Source organism: Scyliorhinus canicula, chromosome 2, assembly GCF_902713615.1.
Source record: "Scyliorhinus canicula chromosome 2, sScyCan1.1, whole genome shotgun sequence".
Lineage (NCBI taxonomy): Eukaryota > Metazoa > Chordata > Chondrichthyes > Carcharhiniformes > Scyliorhinidae > Scyliorhinus > Scyliorhinus canicula.
The window spans coordinates 155,510,679-155,533,826 of NC_052147.1; the positions used below are offsets into that span (position 1 = coordinate 155,510,679).

The 23,148-nt window shown below is 45.3% G+C and overlaps 1 protein-coding gene across 1 annotated transcript in view; it reads right to left on the minus strand.

The window, feature by feature from the left end:
* hdac4 (histone deacetylase 4) overlaps positions 1-23,148 on the minus strand; it is a 699,895-nt gene that overhangs the window by 24,530 nt on the left and 652,217 nt on the right. Inside the window, 1 exon segment of the mRNA XM_038788077.1 lies at positions 630-748. Coding sequence (XP_038644005.1) covers positions 630-748 — 119 coding nt within the window.

Consider the following 23,148-nt stretch of genomic DNA (forward strand, 5'->3'; position numbering starts at 1 on the left):
TTTTAGTTTTGTTTTCAGTGTTGGAGGTGAACCCAGACCAAGCAGGTGTACTGTTGATCTCTCTGCCATGAAAAGACTATCTCTTGATCATTTGGTGAATTCAGAATTATAAATGTTTTCAGTAGTGAATGCAAACCTAATGTGCATCTGTTAAAAGGTGTTTCTTTTGTCTTTTGGATGTTGTTTGGGAAGTTATTAAGGATTACATAGTGTTCTATTCTTTGTGGGTTGTATTTGAATTGATGGTTGCCAAGATGTTCACTGTATGTTTTAAAAAGGTTAACGTGAGTTCATAGAATAAACATTGTTTTGCTTTAAAAAATACTTTTCCATTTCTGTTGTACCACACCTGTAGAGTGGGCCGTGTGCTCCCCATACCACAATGTATCAAAAGTTGTGGGTCAGGTGAACTCCATGATACACTTTGGGGTTCTCTAAACCCTAGCCCATAACAAATCTCTTTTTGAAGATTAGTGCTGATATATTTCTTCCCTCCTCCCAAGAGCTGGAAAACATGGATCATTTACTCTCATTAATTTGGGTCCCAAATAATTAAAAAAAACTCTGCTCTAATTAAACCACACCACTTGAAATAAAACAATAATTTCAGCTGCCGTGAGAAAACTTACATTTAGCGGAGACTTTGTAACCCCCAAGAGGGGCAGGGTGCCCTTCTACTGCATCAAATCCAGAGGACACAAGTACCATATCAGGGGCAAATTCATTGGCAATGGGCATCACTACTGTCCTGTAAAGAAAAACAAATATCATCCTTCTTAGACTGCAAATAATTACTGACCTTCATGGCACTCATTTATTTTTCAAATGTTCTCACTAATTAAAAAGGTCAACAGTGAAGGCATTATTAGATTAAGTTTATTTTTGGTTTCATTTTACACTAAAATTAAAAAATTATGAAGGAAAAGTATGCTGACTCTACTACTTTCGCAGCTAGCAAACCAACACTTTTAGATATTAGAAAGATGCAGCAGTTGAATTTTAACCCTTTATGCTTATTAAACTAAGGTTATTGGAGGTGTGTTAAGCACTGACACATTAATATTTTAATGCCAGTTAGGTTCTGGTTTGGCAAGGGAATCAAAGGCTATTGGGTGCTGACAGGAATGTGGAATTCGAACACAAACAGATCAGCCATGATCTTACTGATTGGCAGAGCAGGATCGAGGGGCCAAATGGCTTACTTCTGCTTCTATGTTGTAAGTTTATAACATTCTGCTCCTTGGAGTATGAGAATATAGTTCAATTGTTAATTCTGCTCAGAACCCAATTTAAGCTGTGCAGAACAGATTAGTGGTGGTGCAGCATAGCAAATTGGCTCAATCTGCTTCCATATACCAGGGGCTGGATTCTCCAAAAATGGGGCTATGTCCCCATGCGACCGTAAAGACGTTGGCATTCCACGCCAGACTTTCCATATAAAAATTTACAATGATTCTCCTACCTGCAGGGGGCTGGCAGGGTCCCGGAGTGCTTTTCGCAGATTTCACTGTGCGAATGGACCCCTGCACTTCTGGTCGGGAGTCCGCACATGTGCACGGCAATAGTCTGCAGCGGCCGCGCCGTGCGCCATAGCGGACTCGGACCACAGACCGACATCAACAATGTAGCCTCCACCCGAGATGGCGCATGTCCACAGATACGAGCTGCCCGATAGTGGCCAGGATTCTCTATTTGGGAGACTATGGCAAGGATTCTCCGATCGCTGAAATCGCGTTCGGCAAGCAGCCGGAGAAATAACTTTTTTGCTGGAATTGGGGGTGGCGCTGTTTTTGTGATGCTCTGCCCCTCAAAACCGGCATACTCTTTCGGCACTCTCCCAATGCTCCGCCCCCGATGGGCTGAGTCCCGACGGCACGCTCACGTGTGCTCATACCGTTCGGAGACCTTATGTGGCAGCTGGGGACTGTGTCTAGCGCCGCTACAGTCCGGGGGGAGGGGGGGGGGGGGGGGGGGGTAAAGAGAGCCGTTCCGCTGGTGGAAGGGCGCTCTGGTGGGGGTCAGAGGGACAGTTTTTGGCAGGCCGGATCTGCGTGCAGCCGGCGACATGCTGTGCGGTGCAAGCCGCCGCCTTGCGCATGGGGGGGGGGTAGAGCGCCATTCCGCTGGCGGAAGGGGGCTCTGGTGGGGGTCAGGGGGACTGGTCCGGGGGGTTACAGGGGGTCAGTTTTTGGCAGGCTGGGTTTGCGTGCGGCCGGCGACATGCTGGGTGGCGCAGGCCGCCATCTTGCGTATGTGCGGCCACGGACCTGGCCATGCTGCGGCCGTATCCGCAGGTAATGCCGGGGAGCTTTACGCGGCATGGCTGCTGGCCTCCCACCGGGTGGAGGACTGGTGCCGGGGCGATGCCGACGTTCTGGAATCACCTGATGAAGGAGCTGTGCTCCGAAAGGTAGTGATTACAAACAAATGTGTTAGATTTTAACCTGGTGTTGTAAGACTTCTTATAGTGCCCACTCAAGTGTAACGCCGGCAACTCCACATCATGAATTAAACACAGGCATACTAGAAACTGGAAAATCCTAATTTTAAATGTCTTTACTATAACAAGACAACAGTATGGTATGACCTAAAAAAAATAGACATGCTTACAACGGTAAAGGGAACTGGCCCTCTCTTTTCCAAATGTTGAATTTGAATGAAGATGTTTTAAGTTTGAGGTGGAGTAGTTGGCAATTATACTCTGAAAAAATCTGAAGGTTTTCATGTGTGACACCTACGCCTACACCGGGTTACTGAAATCAATCATCTTTTACATGTTGGACTTTTCATTAACTGAATGAAAGAGCGATGGTGTACAGAACACATGACTCCAACCACCTCCATCTGGCTATCTTTGCAGTGGTGCAAGACAAAAATCTAAACCAATCCACGCCTTAACTTATTCACATATTGGCACAATTCTCCGGCTGCGTTGCACTCAAGCGAGAGCACAATGCGGCCAGAGAATACCAGGAGAGGCTGCAGCAAGTCCCACGAGATGTCGGAGTCAGAACTCGACCCCAATGGGCAGGACCAAATGACCCTTGAGAAACTAGGTTGTAAACCTGCCTGGGATCCACCGGCCTCTCTCGATTCTCCAGTCTCTCCAGGGAGGCTGCAGGTGGGCGCCGATCAGTGCTGGTCAACACAAACGTGGACGAGGCGGAACTGCACCCAGGAGTGGGGTCTCCTGGGCCATTAGAGACCCCTCAGTGGTCTGGCTAAGTGCAGGGTGGCTCCCTGACCTTCCCCCTGGAACTGCCAATGTGACCGATGGCACTGCCAAGTTGGCAGGAGCACTGCTTGAGCGCCAGCATGGCAGAGCAAGGGTGCCCAAATGCCAAAGCCTTAATGAGCTGAAAGAGTAAATTCTCTGTTTGCCATGTAACACTTAAAGTACTAAGTCTATCTGTTCCTAAAAAAAATTGTAAAAGTAACAGGATGAACATGAAAAGGTACTAAAATAGATGTTGATTTAAAAAAAAAACAAATAATGCAACAAAACCACAGGAATGGTACAGCACAGCAAAAATACATAGACACAGAGGACAGAAGAACAGCAGTACAGTTGACCCATTACAATCACTAAATTAAAAAAAAAATTTAGAGTACCCAATTCATTTTTTCCAATGAAGGGGCAATTTAGCGTGGCCAATCCACCTGGTCTGCGCATCTTTGGGTTGTGGGGGCAAAACCCACGTATACACGGGGAGACTGTGCAAACTCCACACGGACAGTAACCCAGAGCCGGGATTGAACCTGGGACCTCGGTGCCGTGAAGCAACAGAGCAAACCCACTGTGCCACCGTACTGCCCTACAATCACTAAACTTGACTTGGCTTCTCTCTACGCATTACCAGAGAACAATGAAGAGGAGGATAATGCCATAAAAACATGGTAAAATAAATGCACATGTTCCCGCGCGGCGATTGCTCGCAACAACCATGAGAATTCAGAATATGGGGCGGGATTCTCCCCTACCCGGCGGGGCGGGGGATCCCGGCGTTGCGGAGTGGCGTCAACCATTCCGGCGTCGGGCCTCCCCAAAGGTGCGGAATTCTCTGCATCTTTACGGGCTAGGCCCGCGCCGGAGCGGTTGGCACCACGCCGACTGGCGCCAAAACCGGCACCAATGGCCTCTGACGCCCGCCGCCAGGGTTGGCCGAAAGGCCTTCGCTGGTTCGTGCATGCGCCGCTGACGTCACCACCGGCGCATGCGCGCTGAGGGATTCTCTTGCGCCTCCGCCATGGTGCAGGCCGTGGCGGCGGCGGAAGAGAAAGAGTGCCCCCACGGCACTGGCCCGCCTGCCGATCGGTGGGCCCCGATCGTGGGCCTGGCCACCGTGGGGGCACCCCCCGGGGTCCGATCGCCCCGCGCGCCCCCCAGGACACCGCTTGCACCACCGCCACCAGATGTGGTTCAAACCTCGGCGGCAGGAGAGGCCCCCCAGCGGCGGGACTTCGACCCATCACGGGCCGGAAAATCGCCGCAGGGGACTCGCCGCTCGACGTGGCGCGATTCCCACCCCCGCCAAATCCCGGGTGGCGGAGAATTTCTGCCACGGCGGGGGCGGGATTTTCGGCGGCCCCGGGCGATTCTCCGACCCTGCGGGGGGCCGGAGAATTTTGCCCAAGATCTTTGTGCCATTTTCAGGCATGTACCAGAACAAATCCCCCTTGGCTCCAGTAACACCAAAGACACCAATAACAGGCAATAATGCCCTCCTCTCAGATATCAGACCTGTCTGTACTCTTGCAGGAGTCAACCATGGATTCTTTAACCTCACAATAACAGAAATTAAAAATTACAGAAAAGAAAAATCGCCACAACACCAATTCTAAGGATATTTTGCAAATACTACAAGATGCAACAAAAGCCCAAACTCAAGCACAGTACAGAAAAATCATCATTTCACTTATTAATACAGAGGGGACCTGCAAACATTCATACAATAGGTTCGGATTATAGTCAGTGCAGTCAGCTACTCCCAACAAACTAACCAAGGCAGGACAAAAACGGAGAACTACCAGGAGCAGAGGGTCTCAGGGTATAAAGGACCTGAACACAACCATAAGCCATGATCCTCCGGCACATGGCCCTCACCACAAGACCAAGAAAAAAAGCTGCTTGTTCAAACTTCACTTAGCCTCTCATAATATCCGTCTAAGAAGGAACGTCCCGAGTGGAGGAACAGGGTAACAACAACAGTACAGGACCTGGCCCAGCCCTGAACCCTCGTGCACTTTGGAGTCAGTGAACCAAAGAAACTCAGAACGCATCAAGACTCAGCCTCTCATGATGTTTCTGGTAAGTGCTTTTGAGAAGGAACCGCCCAAGAATAAAGGTGCAACAGGATACCAGACACTGTACCAAACCTGATCCTAGTCCGGCACATTCTTGAATACAGGAGTCAGTACCCCCAGAATACCCAGCCAAGACTCACCACCCAACCAACCTCACTCCTCACTAACTGCACACAGGGCAGCAGCCTCAACAGACAAACAACATTGCCTCTCCATGGAAGACCTGACTACAAGGAGGGGACTCAGGAAGCCAGCATACTACTTGGAGGGCAGCACAGATCTCCCCCATTGAGCCTACCTCAAATCTAAGAAGGACTCCAACAAAGCAGATCCACAGCGTACAGACTCTTATTACAACAAATCAAGTAAGGATCAACCGACCACGCCCAGGCCCACACCATCACACATTTCCCCTTACTCCAACAACTCCAGAGACGCCAACCACAAAGAAGAACCTCAGGGAATGCAGTCCTCTCTGGGATACATGATCTGTCTGGACTTTACATAGAACATAGAACATAGAACAGTACAGCACAGAACAGGCCCTTCGGCCCTCAATGTTGTGCCGAGCCATGATCACCCTATTCAAACCCACGTATCCACCCTATACCCATAACCCAACAACCCCCCCCTTAACCTTACTTTTATTAGGACACTACGGGCAATTTTAGCATGGCCAATCCACCTAACCCGCACATCTTTGGACTGTGGGAGGAAACCCACGCACACAGGGGGAGGACGTGCAGACTCCACACACTTTAGTAGGGTATAAGCACGGATTCTCAAAACAAATAATAAAAATACAAAAATAAATAATCTCTTTAAATAAGTTGAGGGTTGTCTACAATGCACTTCCTCTTTGCAAATGCAAGGAGTATAGCACATAAAAAACGGCAAGAGTATGCACAAACCACATGTCACATTACCAACTTAATATGGCTTTTGCCAAAACAGGATAACTAGACAATCCTCCCCTTTGTGCTCATATATCGTATACCATTGTCAGGAAAAAAGACAGTGACGTGAAATTAACAGCATAATCTGCAGGTGAACTGCAGGGTATCAACACTATTCTTAGCGCTTAGAAAGGACAAAGCCATCACAGGATAGTCGAGCAACATTCAGGATCCCCCAAAGATCCATCAAACCTTTGCCACGCCCATCTTCTTGATGCCCAGGCAGCAAGAAATCTAGGCCGACAGGACACGACAAGCTGCCTCAAACCCTTCATGACAAGCAATGAGGACAAGACAACATAAGACCAGTAGTTGAGGTCTCTGACCAACCCCAACCTCAAAGACCAGATACAATGAGCTCTGTCGACCCTAAAATGCCCAACCTCCAAATCAAGATTACAAAAACATGGCTGCCAACTCTCAAAATCGGTCAGAGATTCGTCCTCCACTCCTCACAAGAAACGAGATGCACGAGCATTCCCTGTCTGGCCCCGATTCCCGAGTCAGTCAGGATAAACGACAAACCATGCAACTGGATTTCCAAGGACGGAAGGCGAGTCCTCACCAGGGAGTGCACTCAATGAAATAATAGGATTCTCTTCTCTGCTTCCACTATTTTCTCAAGGATATTTCGCAGTTCATAAAAGTGAGTACCAAAAACCTGTACCATGGAGCCGAGACCATCATCCAGAACATTATTCGCACTGGCGGCCATCACCTTAATGCCGACAGCATCACCAAGGCGCAGACCGATTCGTGAGTAAACCCACCACTGCAAGCTGGACCCCACCCCAGCCGCCTTAATCAAACAAAGAAGTTATAATCTAACCCAGACCCTCATCGTGAAAATCAAGCCAGGATTTGCCAGGGACATAGTAAAAGACATATATCCTAAAAGTAATTAAGCATTAGTATAAAATAAAGGATCAAAAGGCAAGTAGAGCAGAGCTTGGCTAAAACACAGCCACTGCCACGGTCACATCATGTGACCCGTGATTTAAAAAAAATGATTTAGTGCAGCAACATTAGGAGGCTGCTCCCCCCACAGCATTTGTGAATAGAGACCCAAGAATTATATTAGAAAAAATACTGAACTAGCACAACACCATTTAGCTACTTGGGTCAGGCACCAACTGGTCAAATATTGTATCAAATTGAACCCAAACTTATTATCTTAAAATGCAGATTTCCAGGATTTATAAGGTATCTTTTGTTAAAAATGATATTTTCAATGTCTTATATTTGCATTTCGAAGACAATGGGGAAAAGAGAAACAGCTTATGCAATGTTCTTGCAACACAGGCAACTATTAATCCATGTATGCAACAAGAAATAAATCTTCTTAGTGCCTTCATGAAGTTAAATTAACCATGCAATCATTTTTATGGGATTAAGATAGGCCTTATTTAAACCAAAAAACCTAGGCTTATATTCCAGCCAACAGTAACCATATCGATTCGGCACAAATCCGTCAGGTGAACTTATGGTATTCAAATGTATCTCATCTGTGTTATTGCCATCAGTTTAGTAAAGAGCATAATTTCAAGTAGCAATTCTACACATTGAGCAAGTAACAAAATGACCCACCATTTAAAATAGCATCTGCAACAAACTACAATGTATGTAAAAAACATTTTCAAGTTGAAGGCATAATTTCCCGTTGTAATATGAAATTTAAGCAGTTTAATAACATAATTCACATGTCCATTGTTTGATTCCTTTGTGTAACAGCAAAAACAGGCCAGGGGCATTTCTTACACTCAGGCTCATCACTGGCAGTCTCCAGAGGCTGAACATTTGCTATTGTTAGACAGGAGTTCACTTAGTCATCCCAGATTTTCCAGAAATAGAATGAATAGAAAATAGATTTCTAGTATCAAGTTTAACTAATAATGTATATTAGTTGTAATCCCTTTTTATGCACCAAAATTGCGTTAAACACGTCTTTTCTAAACCTAAGAAATTTAAAGAGGCATTGTCCTCAAACTGACTTTGTGCACTGAAGGTAAAGAGTCAGAAAAAGTACGCTTCATTTTTGTCGCAATGATGATGCCACATGCGAGTGAAGCAACAGTTTGTTTCAAGTGATGTGCACCATTCTGCTCTGCATTAGTGAAGAAAGTATAAGATTTGCCAAATTTCTCCATGAAAATTGCATTCCTTTGAAACAGATGGGCTAAACAGAAGACAAATAGAAGAAATTAGCAGTGAGCTCATTAAGCAGACTATAACTCACTCGTAACTTCTCCCTTGAGTTATTCAGCCAGCCTCACTTGTGGAGCTATGTTTATCACTTCTTGGGACTGACTAGGATGTGACGGTATATATGGCATAAGGGAGTTTTTGTTACAAACCATTACAAAAACTAAAACAAATTAAACTTCACCTCATTAGTTATCAGCAAGAATAGTAAAGCAGCGACAAAAAGGGACTAAACTAACTTATTCCAGGTAAACTGTGGTGTGTGGAGTTAACTGTACATGTAGAGGAAAAATAAGACTGTGGTTCAGGCAAAAGGCTATCGGAATGAGGTCAATCGCAGTTTTGATTTTTATTCTGAAGAATATTAAAGAAACAAAATATTCTAAAAAAAAACCCACAAGTTTTTATATAAAACCAACCTCACTGCTAAGTATTTGAGGGTATTATGAGCAGCTATTACAAATGCTTTGAAGTAGAGTTGGGGTTTCAGTGCAAAGCCATGAATGATCACAGTATGAATGATCACAGTGCAGAGTCATCACTTCTTGAGGCTAATATTATTTCACCCCACAGGTTAAAACACCTGCAATTCCTAATCTTGAAGTTGATGAATGATAAACATGACAAAAGATAGATGCTCAAGGTAAGGAACATGACTATTTTTCTTCCAATGCAAAATGCTAGTTTAGGTTAGATCATGTGTCGCCTGTTCCGCTCCCCCCACCCCCCATAGCACACGCACCCACATGCCACAATCTGACAATCAATGAATACTGTTCCTTGTTTAAGAAAAAGGGAGCCCTGAATTCTATGCAATTCGCTGGTAAAGCAGACTGGCAGTTGTGCTCAGAGCAAATTATACTACTTCGATGGGGCAGATGACAAGCTGAAGGCTGGATACTTTGCCATATTAAGGGAGGAAAGGAAAGAGAAAAAATAATTAAAACAAACTGAAGGTGAGCAAGTCACCATAGGCCATTCTTGCCCTCATTTTAGTTACAATTTGAAGCAGCATTAGTTAAGACTTTCTTGATAGGAAGAAAGCTGCAAGGCAGAGGGAAACCTAAAACGAGGGGAGGGGGGGGGTAACGATCAACAAAAATAAGCTTTAAAAATAACTTTAGTGCGTTTCATATACATTTCATCGGTGACATAATTTATTGGCCACATGAGTTGTTGGCGAAAGAGGTAAACACCTATGAGCGTGGGACATTTAGTTACTGTATTAAAATTGTGCGCTTTCCACAACTTCAGTAACCTTGGGATAGCTGTATTCCGCATGCAGATCAGGCCATGTAAAAAGACATCTCTAGACACTAACCAGCTAGCACTGTTTTATTTGAGCCACACCACCAATAACTATTTCAAACATGCTGCATGTTGCACCCAACGATCACTTGACCTATAGTTGTGCTGCCCCTCTGCGATATTGGAGCAAGCACTGCAAAACCTAGAGAACCATTACAATATTGGAAAATCTGTTCACATTAAAAAATATGCATAAAATAAATATTGTACCAGCTTGTAGCATTTCAATTACAGACTAATCTTTAGCCAATCAAAATATGTGTGTTGTGACATTTCTTTCACTGCACATTGTTTTGCATAGATTCTTTCAGATTACATTTCTAATCACTTCATTAACAATGCAATTTCTTATCTACCCCAATCAACACTTGCAACAAGATAATGAACACTTGTATGAACGGGTACTAAATTGTTCTCTCAACTGCTTTAGTTAATTTACTGGCTTCTGCCGGAAGACATTGTAAATATAAAAAGGTTACAATTGATAACTTTGGATCCAAACATAGCTGACTGTTTCCCTTGGAAGTGATACAATGCCATTAGGTTATACCCGTGCCCTACTGGGTGAAGTTTCTTAACACTCCTCCCCAGTAAATTTCCTGCAAATACACAGGTAACTTTTTTTTCGTGTTCATTTACCCTGTACATTTTTCCAAACAAAAGCAGAGTTTGAGACTATGGCAGGCCTAGTAAAAAGACACAGCCATTTGGACTGAAAATAAATGAGGCAAAGACCAATGTTATGGCTCTGGGTGGCAACGTTAAAGTCAAGATTAGAAGTACCATGATAGAGGCAGTGGACAAATTCATCTTGGCTTGTTTGATAAACACCAAAGTTACATCCAAGAATGAAATCTAGGTTAGATTAGCTAGAGGTGTGGCCAGTAACTTAAACTGGTCTGGAAGTGCATTAACACAAAGCTGAAAAAACATCTAGTACAGTCACTAATGTGGATTGTTGCACACGATGGAGTTAAGACTCTGAAGAGGATGAGAGGAAGATAAAGCTTTTGAAATATGGGTATTGTGGAGGATGTTCAGAGTCAGCTGGATGGACAAAACACAAATGAGTCAGATCAAGAGTAAAACTTCAGGAATCAAAAGCGTTGTCAATGGCGGCACAGCAGGTAGCACTGTTGCTTCACAGCGCCAGGGACCCAGGCTCAATTCCCGGCTTGAGTCAACTGTCTGTGCGGAGTCTGCACATTCTTCCCGTGTCTGAGCGATTTTCCTCCGGGTGCCCCAGTTTTACCCCACAAAGTCCCGAAAGACGTGCTTATTATTTTTTTTATTTTTATTTTTTTATTAGGTGAATTGGACATTCTGAATTTTCCCTCTGTGTACCCGAACAGTGGCCAGAGTGTGACGACTAAGGGATTTTCACAGTAACTTCATTGCAGTGTTAATGTAAGCCTCTTTGTGACACTAATAAAGATTATTATAAGTACAGTTAGAGAGAGAGAGATGGCCAAGTATGCACTCTTGAAATGAAGATCTGACAGTCTTGCCCTGGCAACAATAGGAAGAGAAATCTGGGGTAAAAATAGAAGAAAAAATTTGATGGGTGGATAAAATGAAGCGTGGTCTGAAGGAGGCTTGAAGAAACTGGCAAGAGGCAAAAGGATGTCAACTGCTCCACTAAGGCTTTGGTGACAACGAACAAAAAAAATGAATGAACACTCTTCCAACACCAATTCCTGCCTTTAGTCAAACTACGCGTTACCTGGTTAGTCTGAGTGTATAAAAGCAGAAATGTGACTGGTCATAGATGTCATGGAATTCAAAGTGCAGAAGGAGGCCATTCAGCCCATCGAGTCTACACCGGCCCCTGAAAGAGCACCCTACCTAAGCCCACACCTGCACCCGATCCCCGTAACCCAGTATCCCCACCTGTCTTTTGGAACTACGGGGCAATTTAGCATGACCAATCGACCTAACCCTTTGGACTGTGGGAGGAAACGGAGCACCCGGAGGAAACCCACGCAGACACGGGGACATCGTGCAGACTCCGCACAGACAGTGACCCAAGCCGGGAATCAAACCTGGGTCCCCGGCGCTGTGAAGCAACAGTGCCAACCTCTGTGCTACCATGCCACCCCCTGTGGTCCTGGGTGTGTGACAGCTGTTGCCAGTGGATCATATCAATGTTCATTTCAATGCGGTCATCTTTGTTATACAATAATGTCATAAATTTGAAGAGCATATTTTTTCACCACCACCCACTTACCTCACAGAAGTAATTACACCCATGATATGCAGGATCTATTCTTCACAGTGCTTCTGCAGTTTTTTTGCATCCCCACACTACCTGCTAGCTGGGTGGGTACATGCAATCTGGTCTCTAGCAAACTGCTAGTAGAGCATGACTGGGGTAGGATGTGGAGGAAGGCAAAAAGAGACCCATCAGAAGATTTTCTGTCTGGAGATGAATTTGTGATTTTTCTGTGGTGAGGTGAGCGTACAATGATTTTTTGTACAGCTGGGTGCCTCCAAGCTGGAGGTGGAGATATTTGCAATATCTTGTGGTTTACCATCCACTGATGAGTAAGAGGTCACTGAGGACCTCTATTCAGAGATCTGATTTGTATTTCATTCTCTCTCACCAGAAAACAGCAGGCATGACGAGCATGTCGCTTGAGCACGATTCCAGGCATCCAAATGGGGCATGGTGCCAGTCACTGCATATAAATCATTTTGCAGGCACTGCATGCCAACTTTTGCCCTATAGCAGAACCAAAAGAGATTCCATTCCCTCAATGGTGTGAAATCATAGGCAAAGAAACATTCAGATTTACGCTTGATGTCTGGGCAGCAGTCTGCTGTGCCAGCTACATTTGAGCAACCAGGGAAACCAAAAGGTACCTGCTGTGAGACACAGTTGATGACTCTGAGCAGCAGGTGAACAAGGAAAGTCATGCTACCACACATAAGTGAACGAGCAGTACACTGGTGTGTTAGAATGTTTCCACTGTCTCGACTGCTCTGGAGGAACCTTGCAAAACACGGCAGAGGGGTCTCAAGATTCATTGTGGTCTTTAGCACAATCTTGCTACTAAAGGAGACAGTCCTCTCAACCAGCTACATGGTGAACAGTGGGGAAATTGGAAGAGGCAGGCAGGAGGAAACCTAGATGCCCCTTTTTGCATTTGAAGACCTAATTCAAGTGCAATAACAGAAACTTCAACCCCAACTCCCCAACATTCACAGACCTTACCATCTTTCTGCCACAGAACTTAATTGTGATTGCTTAGCCAGAGTGGAAAAATAAAAGGCAATAGAAAAATATTCCAAATCAAATTTTTTAAATAAAACCATGCCTCATTGCATACAAAGGTAAACTAATTAATTTCCTTATTTTCCGTCTTGACTGTTCTGGTGCCTCTCCACAGCACTAACCCAGTGGGTACTGGTTAGTGGAAGGCCACTGACGTTTGGTGGGGGTGACTGCAGATGACAGTGCAGGATATCATCTGCGGACTGCACACCACGGCAATGTGTGGCAGCAATCAGACAGGCTGGCAAATAGGTAACAACAAGGGCACTGGTTGAATGATAGAGGTGGGAGGACGAATGCTGATGAAAGATCATGGACCTGAAATGTTAACTCTATTTCCCTCTTAAAAATCTGCTTTGCCTATCACATATTTTCAGCATTTTCTGTTCTAATTACAAAACAATGGATTTTTGAATAATAGACTTATCTGTACAACTGCAGCAAAATGAATACCTAATCCTTGCCCATTGCACAAGCAAATAAATTACTATACAGTAAGTACCTGGTAAATGTTATCCTGTTTGAAGTTGTATTGCTTTCACATCAGTTAGGTAATGCGTTCTGTAATCCCGTTGAGCATCTGGAGATTCATTTTATTGCCATTTCCTGAATGTGCTGATTGGCGTCATTTCAGAGCACTCTCTCCCACCCTCTAAATGTCCAACCTATGGCCTCTCCCCGTGCCCAACTTCTCCCGTTGCCAATCCTCCAACTTGCGGGATCTTCCCCTCCCCGACACACTGACTTGCTGTCTCTCTCTCCGTCTCCAGACCCTCTGTCTTGTAGATTCTTCCCCTGCCCACCAACCCTTTCACTGAATCTCCAGTTCCTGATTCACCTTCTAACACCTTCCCTGTTCTGAACCTGGGTTCCTGTTCAATCCAGGTCTGATCTGATTCCAGAGCTCCAGAGCTGTGAAAGTGAGAGTTCTGATGGTGTTGAAGCGCTGAGCGGGGGCTGTGATATTCCAGATTTTAAAAAATGACTAGAATCTGCTCCTTCTGCCTCTAGCTGCTCATTTCCAGAGCACTTACTCATAGCGAGGGTTCAGGGTAGGGAACTGGCGAGGAGTATTGAGGAAAGAAAAACATGGTTTACAATAGCCCCAGCTTGGCACTTCTGCACCATTTGGACTTTCACACCCTGGAACTCCTGCACTAAATCAGATATGCATCTTGAACAGGGACGCAAGTTCGAGAGGGGCAAGCGGTGACATGGGGAGTCAGGGAGCAAGAGCTTTGACAAGAGAGTGGGTCGGGGGTAAGAGAGAGACTGCAAGTTGGAGGTTGGGGACGGGAGAGCATGCAAGTCGTCAGAGAGTTAAGGAGGGGAAGGATCTGCAGCTACCACGGTGGAGGATCAAGACGCAGAAGGTTCGGGAAGCAGAAATGGTGGCAAGCAGGAGTTATTGCAGGTGGAAAGTTACATTTTTCTTTGATATTTTAAAATTTAATTTATTTAAAAAGTTATTTTGTTTACCAGTGTAGGAATTTGGCAATGTAAAGTATTTCAACTTACATGTTACAGTACGGTTTCACATTTTTTTCTAATAAGGAAGATCCGACAGAACCTAACTCTAGTTTTAGTACTGATTCCGGAGGGGACCTATACTAAGTGATTTCACTTGAGGTCGCAATTTTCAGGAACGCAATCAGAACCTTTAAGGTGCTGCCTGTGTGGAGTTTGCACGTTCTCCCCGTGTCTGCGTGGGTTTCCTCTGGGTGCTCTGGTTTCCTCCCACAGTCCAAAGAAGTGCAGGTTAGGTGGATTGGCCATGATAAAATGCCCCTCAGTGTCCAAAACGTTAGATTGGATTAAGGGGATAGGATGGATGCACTGGCTTAAGTAGGGTGCTCTTTCGAAGGGCCGGTGCAGACTCAGTGGGCACAATGGCCTCCTTCTGCACTGCAGGGATTCTATGAAAGATTCACCATTAATCGTTTATGCTTGCATAACCAGTTTCAAATCTTCTCCCTTTATACTGTTTTTGTGAACAAGGAAGTGATCCTGTCAGGTGGCATGAGTTGCTCTAACAGTTCAGCTTCAATCATCATTGTGGCAGCCAATTCCATTTTAGTCTAATTGAAATGCTTCCAACAATCCGGCCTACTCGCTTTGAACCTGGGAGACTTGAACTGATTTTTCTCAGCAATTCCTCCCAGATCTTGTTTTATGTAGAAGGAATTATGTGCTGAATAATATTTTCCTGTTGTGAAGAACAGTAAGTCAATGCACATCAGCATCAAAGCCTATACACTGCCTGCTGCATGATAATGTAGATGCTAATGTATATTGTGTTAACTAATTTTTGACGTATGTAACACTGGGTCCCTTAAAATTGGTCAAACCAGTCGTTCATACCATAGTGAGATAGTCACTTGTTTGGTTGGGTCATGCAAAATACAACATGTACTGAAGATAATATTTTAATATTAATTTAGTACTGAGATCAGCACTGGCACCACGGGAATTGAAAATTAATTTTGTTAGATACATCAGAAATAAAAATACAAGGGAAAATCTATTTGAAAATTCTGTTTTTGACCTAAAGGCATTCTATACCAATGCTTATTCTCTTTGGGTTATATGTTTCCTTGTCTTTTAATAAAGCCAAATTTTATTTGCTGGTAAATTTGTGAACTGTCTTTGCAACATCCAGATTCCTGGTTGTGAAGCTAAATAGTTATCAGTTCTGACGATTTGTAGCCAGCTATGGAGAAATGTGTTGAGGTAGCCTGTGACAACAACTTCCACAATATCCCTTTACCTTCAGAAGGGTCTAGCTCTCACTTTGTTCCTTTGCAACAGCTCTGATCAAAATTAGGAACTCTCAAAGTGGGAAAAGTTGCAAATGTAAAGCCTGCACTCATGGCACAGCACACTGGTACACCTGCCCTTTTTAAAAAGATGTGTACTTCTGAATAGATATACATTCTAAAACTAATTGCTTTCCAACAGGACTGGACTGAATGTTTCAGTCTTTGTTTATGGCAGCACGTTCACATCAGCAGAGAAACTCTCCATAAATTTAATGGTTTGATGTCATTTATATTTTAGTATGTTATTAATTTGTGATGCAATTCCTGTAATTATTTATTTTAAATACAAACAGAAAATACTGGAAATACTCAGCATCTGTGGAGAGGGAAACAGAGTTAATGCTTCAAGTCGATGACTATTCATCCATTTTAAGTTTGCTTCTCAGTAGCTGTTTAACATTCCTCTATATGCCTGTAAATAGCAATTCGTCCTTGATCCATGGTGCCATATTCAAGAGTAAAAATTGAATAAACGCAAACTGTTGGCGCTTACCCATTTTTTTCTTAAGTTTCATGATAATAATAAGCGGAATGTTTTTCACTCTGCACCATTAAGAGTTAAAACACGTATCTTTGAGCACCATCGAGCGTAAAGTACTTCTGATTCCCCACAAACTTCAAAGACCTTGCATTTGGCATTTCCAAGACTGGTTTGAATTAAGTTCAATTCTACACTATACTTCCAAGTTCATGGTGAAACTGAGTGCCTTCTGGATTTCATTATGTCCAATTATCTTATCTTTTTTCATCTTAGGCTTGATCCCCTGCAAATGCAACGTGGCATTCTATGGGTCTAAATAACAAGGTGCTGCCTTGAAGGCATCTATTGTCTCCAGGGACCTGCAAACTGCTGAATATATGACCTGCTGCAATTTTTTCCTAAGCCCATGCGTGCTATAAATTCTATACTTCAAAGCATTATTTTGCTAGAAATTGGTGAAACAACTTGCAGAAAAGAGTTAGTTAAAATATGTTAACTTCAAATCCCCAAAATACATGGCATCACTCGAGGAACTTGGCAACAGATTAAAAACTCCATCGGAATTGCTTTCAGCCTATACAATTTGTAAATGAGGCTACAAAATCTTGCATCTTTATTTGAACAATTGCATGGCATGTTCTGAAGCCTTATCTGAAGATTGGGTCGTAGGTTTCCAAAGGAGAAGTTTGTAAATATTCACTGGCTGTGAGAAGTACTCTTTTGAAAATATCTGGTTAGTAAGACAATACTAAACTTTGTGTCGACCTATCAAAGTAAGGCAAACAATTTTAACCAATAACTTATACACTTGGATGATTTTCAGGTACATTAAAAAGCTATTTATAGTGAAGACGGATAGACAATTTTATGAAAGAAAAAATAAAGTCGAAAGCTGCTATTCGGAGTTGATGCAACAAGATTTATTGCAACTGACCTCGGTAGCCCAAGTAACAAAGTAGACATCAGTGAGGGTTGATGTTTTCAAATTAGTGAAAATGTACATGCTAGGATATTGAGTGAGGAGAGGGTTAAGCTTGGGATTCTTCCCCCTCCCTCATGGTTAAAAAGGGCACGAAACTCAATGCCAAAGGCAAATAATGCCTTCTATAAGAAGTTACTGCAGAATGCTGTGCCTACAGAACTATACCTTAACACTTTCAGGGATAAAGAGAAAGAGAAACTAAGTGGGAAGAGTTAAACTTTTTAAAAATGCAAGCGAAGATTAAAAAGGTAAGGTGAGAAGGAAAAAGCAATACACAGCGGATGCTGGAAATTAGAAATAAAAACAGAAAATGCTCGATAACCTCAACAGGTCTGGCAGCATCCGTGGAGAAAGAAACAGAGCTAACGTTTCGAGTTCATATGACTTCTTTAGAACTCTGAGGACAAGAAGGTATTATCTGCCAGAATACCAAACTGTATTTGATCGGTTCAAGCACCTTTTAAAATAACACTTGTAATTTTCATCAAAATTCCAAGAATCCCGACAAACTCCCCAAGTATTTATTTAATGACATTTCTCAGAATACTGGATAGATTGAACGGACGCAGCATGGATTCATGAAGGGCAGGTCATGCTTGACGAATCTCTTGGAATTCTATGAAGACATTTCGAGCAAGGTAGACAAAAGGGGACCCAGTGGATGTGGTGTACCTAGATTTCCAAAAGGCCTTTGACAAGGTACCGCACAAGAGGCTGCTGCATAAGAAAAGGATGCATGGTGTTAAGGGTAGAGTACTAGCATGGATAGGGGATTGGTTGTCTAACAGGAAACAAAGAGTGGGAATAAATGAGTGCTATTCTGGCTGGCAATCAGTGACAAGTGGTGTGCCTCAGGGATCGGTGTTGGGACCACAATTATTTACAATTTATATGGACGATTTGGAGTTGGGAACTACGTGTAAGGTATCCAAGTTTGCAGATGACACGAAGGTGTGTGGCAGAGCAAAGTGTACTGAGGGCTGTAAAACCTTACAGAGGAACATTGACACATTGAGTGAGTGGGCAAAGGTCTGGCAGATGGAGTATAATGTCAATAAGTGTGAAGTCGTGCATTTTGGTAGGAGTAACAATAGAACGGATTATTACTTAAATGGTAAAAAGCTGCAGCATGCTGCTATGCAGAGGGACCTGGGTGTACTTGTGCATGAGTCACAGAAGGTTGGTCTGCAGGTGCAACAAGTAATTAGGAAGGCAAATGGAATTTTGTCCTTCATTGCGAAGGGGATTGAGTTTAAAAGTAGAGAGGTAATGTTGCAGTTGTACAAGGTGCTGGTGAGGCCACACCTGGAGTACTGCGCGCAGTTTTGGTCTCCACACTTGAGAAAAGATGTGCTAGCACTAGAGGGGGTGCAGAGGAGGTTCACTAGACTGATTCCGGAGTTGAGGGGGTTATCGTATGAAGAGGGGCTGAGTAGATTGGGATTATATTCACTGGAATTCAGAAGGTTGAGGGGGGATCTAATAGAAACATATAAAATTTTGAAGGGAACGGATAAGATAGAAGTAGAAAGGATGTTTCCACTGGTAGGTGAAAGTAGGACAAGAGGGCATAGCCTCAAGATTAGGGGGAGCAGATTTAGGACTGAATCAAGGAGGAACTTCTTCACTCAGAGGGTGGTTAAAGTATGGAATTCCCTACCAAAAGGAGTAGTAGACGCTACTTCATTGAATATATTTAAAGATAGGGTAGATGTTGTTTGAAAAATAAAGGAATTACGGGATATGGCGAGAATGCGGGTAAGTGGTTCTGAGACCACGAAAAGATCACCCATGATCTTATAGAATGGCGGAGCAGGCTCGAAGGGCCGGACGGTCTACTTCTGCTCCTAGTTCTTATGTTCTTATGATACCGCACGTACTGTTCAAAAACATTGGGCTGGATTCTCTGTTGCGCCAACAGTGCACCCATGCCCAGGGATTTCCCGAAGGTGTGGGGCAAATGGGGAACCCTATTGGGCAGCTGGCAGAACGGAGAATCCTGCCCATAGTTCTTTATTTTCAACAGATACATCAATAATAATAAACAAGAAAGACAGAATTGTGTCCACAAGCAATCTATAGCCCTTTTCCACTACAGGAAATTTTTGCCGTGTAGCGAGGCTTCACTACCCTGAACATATGCAGTTCATATACTATGAAAATGTTTCTGTATCAGATTTCAAGACTTGCAGGTACTGAGTTGTAACATTCAAATTATCAGATGACACAAGTGTAATTTTAATCATTTATAATTTCACATTCTTTATTTCTATCTAGTTTGCCTCATACCCCTAATACAAAATCAGCTTGGTTCTTTATTTTCCATTTAAATCCATAGGGCACGATTCTCTGGAAAGATTTCTAAGTGTGGTTGCGAGCAGGAATGGCCAAGAGCTTCCCGGCGCTTGGCCTGGCGAGGCTGGCAGTGTAAAACAATGTTAACTGGTCCATTAAGAAGGCCCCACGGGCTTCATGCCAGAAATGAACGCTCACCAGCTGATTTGCCAGGACCGCGGTCGCCAGCTGCCCGCTAACCAGGTCAAGAAGCACTTAAACAGCTCTTGCACAGCCAGCTTACAGTTTACAGCCATGGCACTGAGACGACTGGCCCCAAGATTTGGAGATGCAGACCTGGAGGCACTTAGAGGTGGTTGAAGCCAGGAAGGATGTCCTGTTCCCCCAAGGTCCTGGCGGTGAGCCACAGGGCAGCCAGTGCCGCCTGGGATGAAGTAGCTGTGACCTTCAGTTAGGGCAGCGTGACCAGGAGGACAGGCGTCCAGTGTCGCAAGAAGGTCAATGACCTACATCAGGCCGCATGTGTGAGTTGGCAGGGCCCCCTCCATCCCCAAAGCCACCCCCCCAACTTTTCCTTCAGCCCCCCCAACCCCGGTGAACTACACGTGCAGCTAATGATTGCCCTCTCTTGTGACACAGCAGGAGAAGCTGTCGCACGTTCGGGAGAGGGCCCATACTGGCAGCAGGGAGCCGTACATTAGAATCTGCAGCACCTTCGAGGAACTGGCCCTGGAGGCTATGGGTTGACAGAGCGGTCACCAACACAGAGGGCCAGCGCATGCCACAGAGGTGAGGATCCACCGGCCCCACCCGGAGGACCTGTCAAACATGAGTTGTTAATACCATTCAGACTGACCCTTTTCTTCCGCTGACCACGTGTTCATTCTCCCGCAGGTCATCCAGACAGTAGCGCCGGCCCACCCAAGGTGGTCCCACCTCCCCCTGCCTCACATGGAGACAACCTCGGAGCAGAGCTCCGAGGATGCAAACCATAGATTCGTCACAGCTGCCATTCCCACTCTCCACCAGCGCAGAGACACACACCTCGGCGGGCAACGTAGTGGTGAGGCTTCTGGGGCACATTCTGGTCAGCGCCTCATAATTGCAGACGCAGGTGGCGGCAGTAACACCCAGGCGAGTAAGCAGTTGGAGATCTGCTGGATCCCAGAACCAGCTGGGCTCCAGGCAAATGCTGAGCCTGATGCAGACGTTAGGGTGCGTCCGTGATATTCTGAAGGAGATGTCAGCAGGTCTATTGCCGATTGTAGGAGTCCCAGAGGCTACAGGCGCAGGAGATGGCGCCTATGCTACCGAGACCAACACTGCTATGGTGGCGACCTCAGTGGAGAGTCTGGTTCACAACGTCAGCAACATTAGTGGAGGTGTCCAAGACATGGCGCAGTTGGTGGTCGACCCACCATGGCTGAGGGCCTCGGTAGGCTGTCTGACTCGCTGGGTGGACGTGATCCAGTACCAGGGGGATCTTGATGGGCCGCTGTAGGACGCCCCGGTCTCAGATAGGAATGGCCAGGGTGTTGCGGAGCTTGTCCCAGTCTCACGAGGGCATTGCTGAGGCACTGCCAAGCATCTCCCAGTCACTGATAAGCATCGCCCAGGGCGTAAACACCATGGTGTGGACATTGGGGAGCTGCCAGGGCCAGATCACGCTGGCGCAGCTGGGGCTCAATCCAACTCCACCCCCACTGAGTTCCACATCTCTGATGACGCCGTGTCTCGAGTCAGCACCCGGAACAGGGCGGCATGGCTGTTCAAGTGCGGTGGGGCTCTCCGGGGGCATCGAAGGCCACAGGACATGGTTAGCAGCTGGCTGCCCACAGCTCTGAAGTGCATCCTGGAGATACACCGAGGTACAGCTCTAGTGAAAGCAAGGCCAAGCACGCTGAGGATCACTGAGAGGGCTTGGGAGGAGGGGGGGGGGGGAAGAGTGCAGAGGCACCATCAGGAGAGAGGGGCAGTGGTGTACACTTGTGCGGGACAAGTAAAAAAACAACTCACCACAATCAGTATGATGGATCTGGCTCTTTGTTCCACAATGCAGGCCGACACCAATCCCATGCCCCATCATCAAGTCCCCGCCTCCCGTGACACACCCCCCCAATCTGATACGTGCTGTGTATACACACCCAACCACCGGGGGGGGGGGGGGGGGGATAGAAGAGAGAGAGAGAGAGAGAGAGAGAAGAGACACCCAAACAGAACGTCGGCAGACTCACGACCAAGGACATGTGCCAGAGGCTGGAGCCCCTCACTGACGTCACGGATCCCGGCCGAGTATGGCGGCACAGGACACAGTCCACAGCCACCATGCCGGGTTCCCGACTGCTGAGACTACACGTGTCCCGCGCAGGTCGGGAACCCGGCACATTGGGGTCGGAGCATAGTGGGAGGTGCCTGCCGATGCGTACCTACGGCGCACAACGCTATTAGGCCATTTCCAACGGGCGGAGCATGGCTGACACGGCGTCAAACCGCCGCCGGCACCGGGAGTCGATTTTCTTGCCCGTTCGCCGATTATGATGTCGCGTCGGGCAATAGAGAATCCTGCACAAGTTGTTTTTCAGCTTGGGAAGATTGAGGTTATTGCTGGGTGGGGGACAAGGAATACAGCGAGATGTTTTGAAAGCATTAAAGAGGGAGTTGGTGGAGAAACTTTGGAGCGAGGAGTTGCCTTTTGATCTGCCTGATAATGAATCCATAATTCTCCCACAGTAAGATAGACTGAGATCTGTATGTTTTTTTCTTCTAATTTAGTGGGGAATTGTATAGTTGTGTTGTGTTAAGGTGTAATTGTAAGCTGTTCATTTTGGGTGCGTAGTTAAAAAGCTTAATATTGTAGTTACAGTAAAGTTTTGTTTTAAAAATACCAAGCCCTTTTTCTTCATGCAGTCACTCCTGGGGCAAATCATTCTTTCTGCACAGTATCCTACCCACTGTTGGAGTCTGCTCTGGGATCGTAATAGTATATTTGTTTTGATTACAATTCTGCAAAGCAACTTGGGGCCACTTTTATCCACAGTTAAGGTACCGTATAAATACAAATTAATAAGAACTTTTAAAAACGTGAGCAGGAAAAGGAGAATAGTTCTTTGAATCTGCTCCACCATTCAGTAAGACCATCCACCTAGGGCGACATAGTGGTGCAGTGGTTAGCATTGCTGCCTCACAGCGCCGAGGACCCAGGTTCGATCCCGGGCCCGGGTCACTGTCCGTGTGGAGTTTGCACATTCTATCACACAATGTCTACGTGAGTCTCACCCCCACAACCCAAAGATGGGCAGGCTAGGTGGATTGGCCATGCTAAATTGCTCCTTAATTGTAAAAAAGTAATTGGGTACACTAAATTTATAAAGAGAGAAAAAAAAAGTCCACCGTTACACTTTCTGCACTATCCCTTGAATCCTTTCGTATCCAAAGATATGCCGACCGCATCTTGAATATACCCTATAACTCATCATTCACAGTCCTTTGGGGTAGAGAATTCCGAAGATTCACAACCCTCCGAGTGA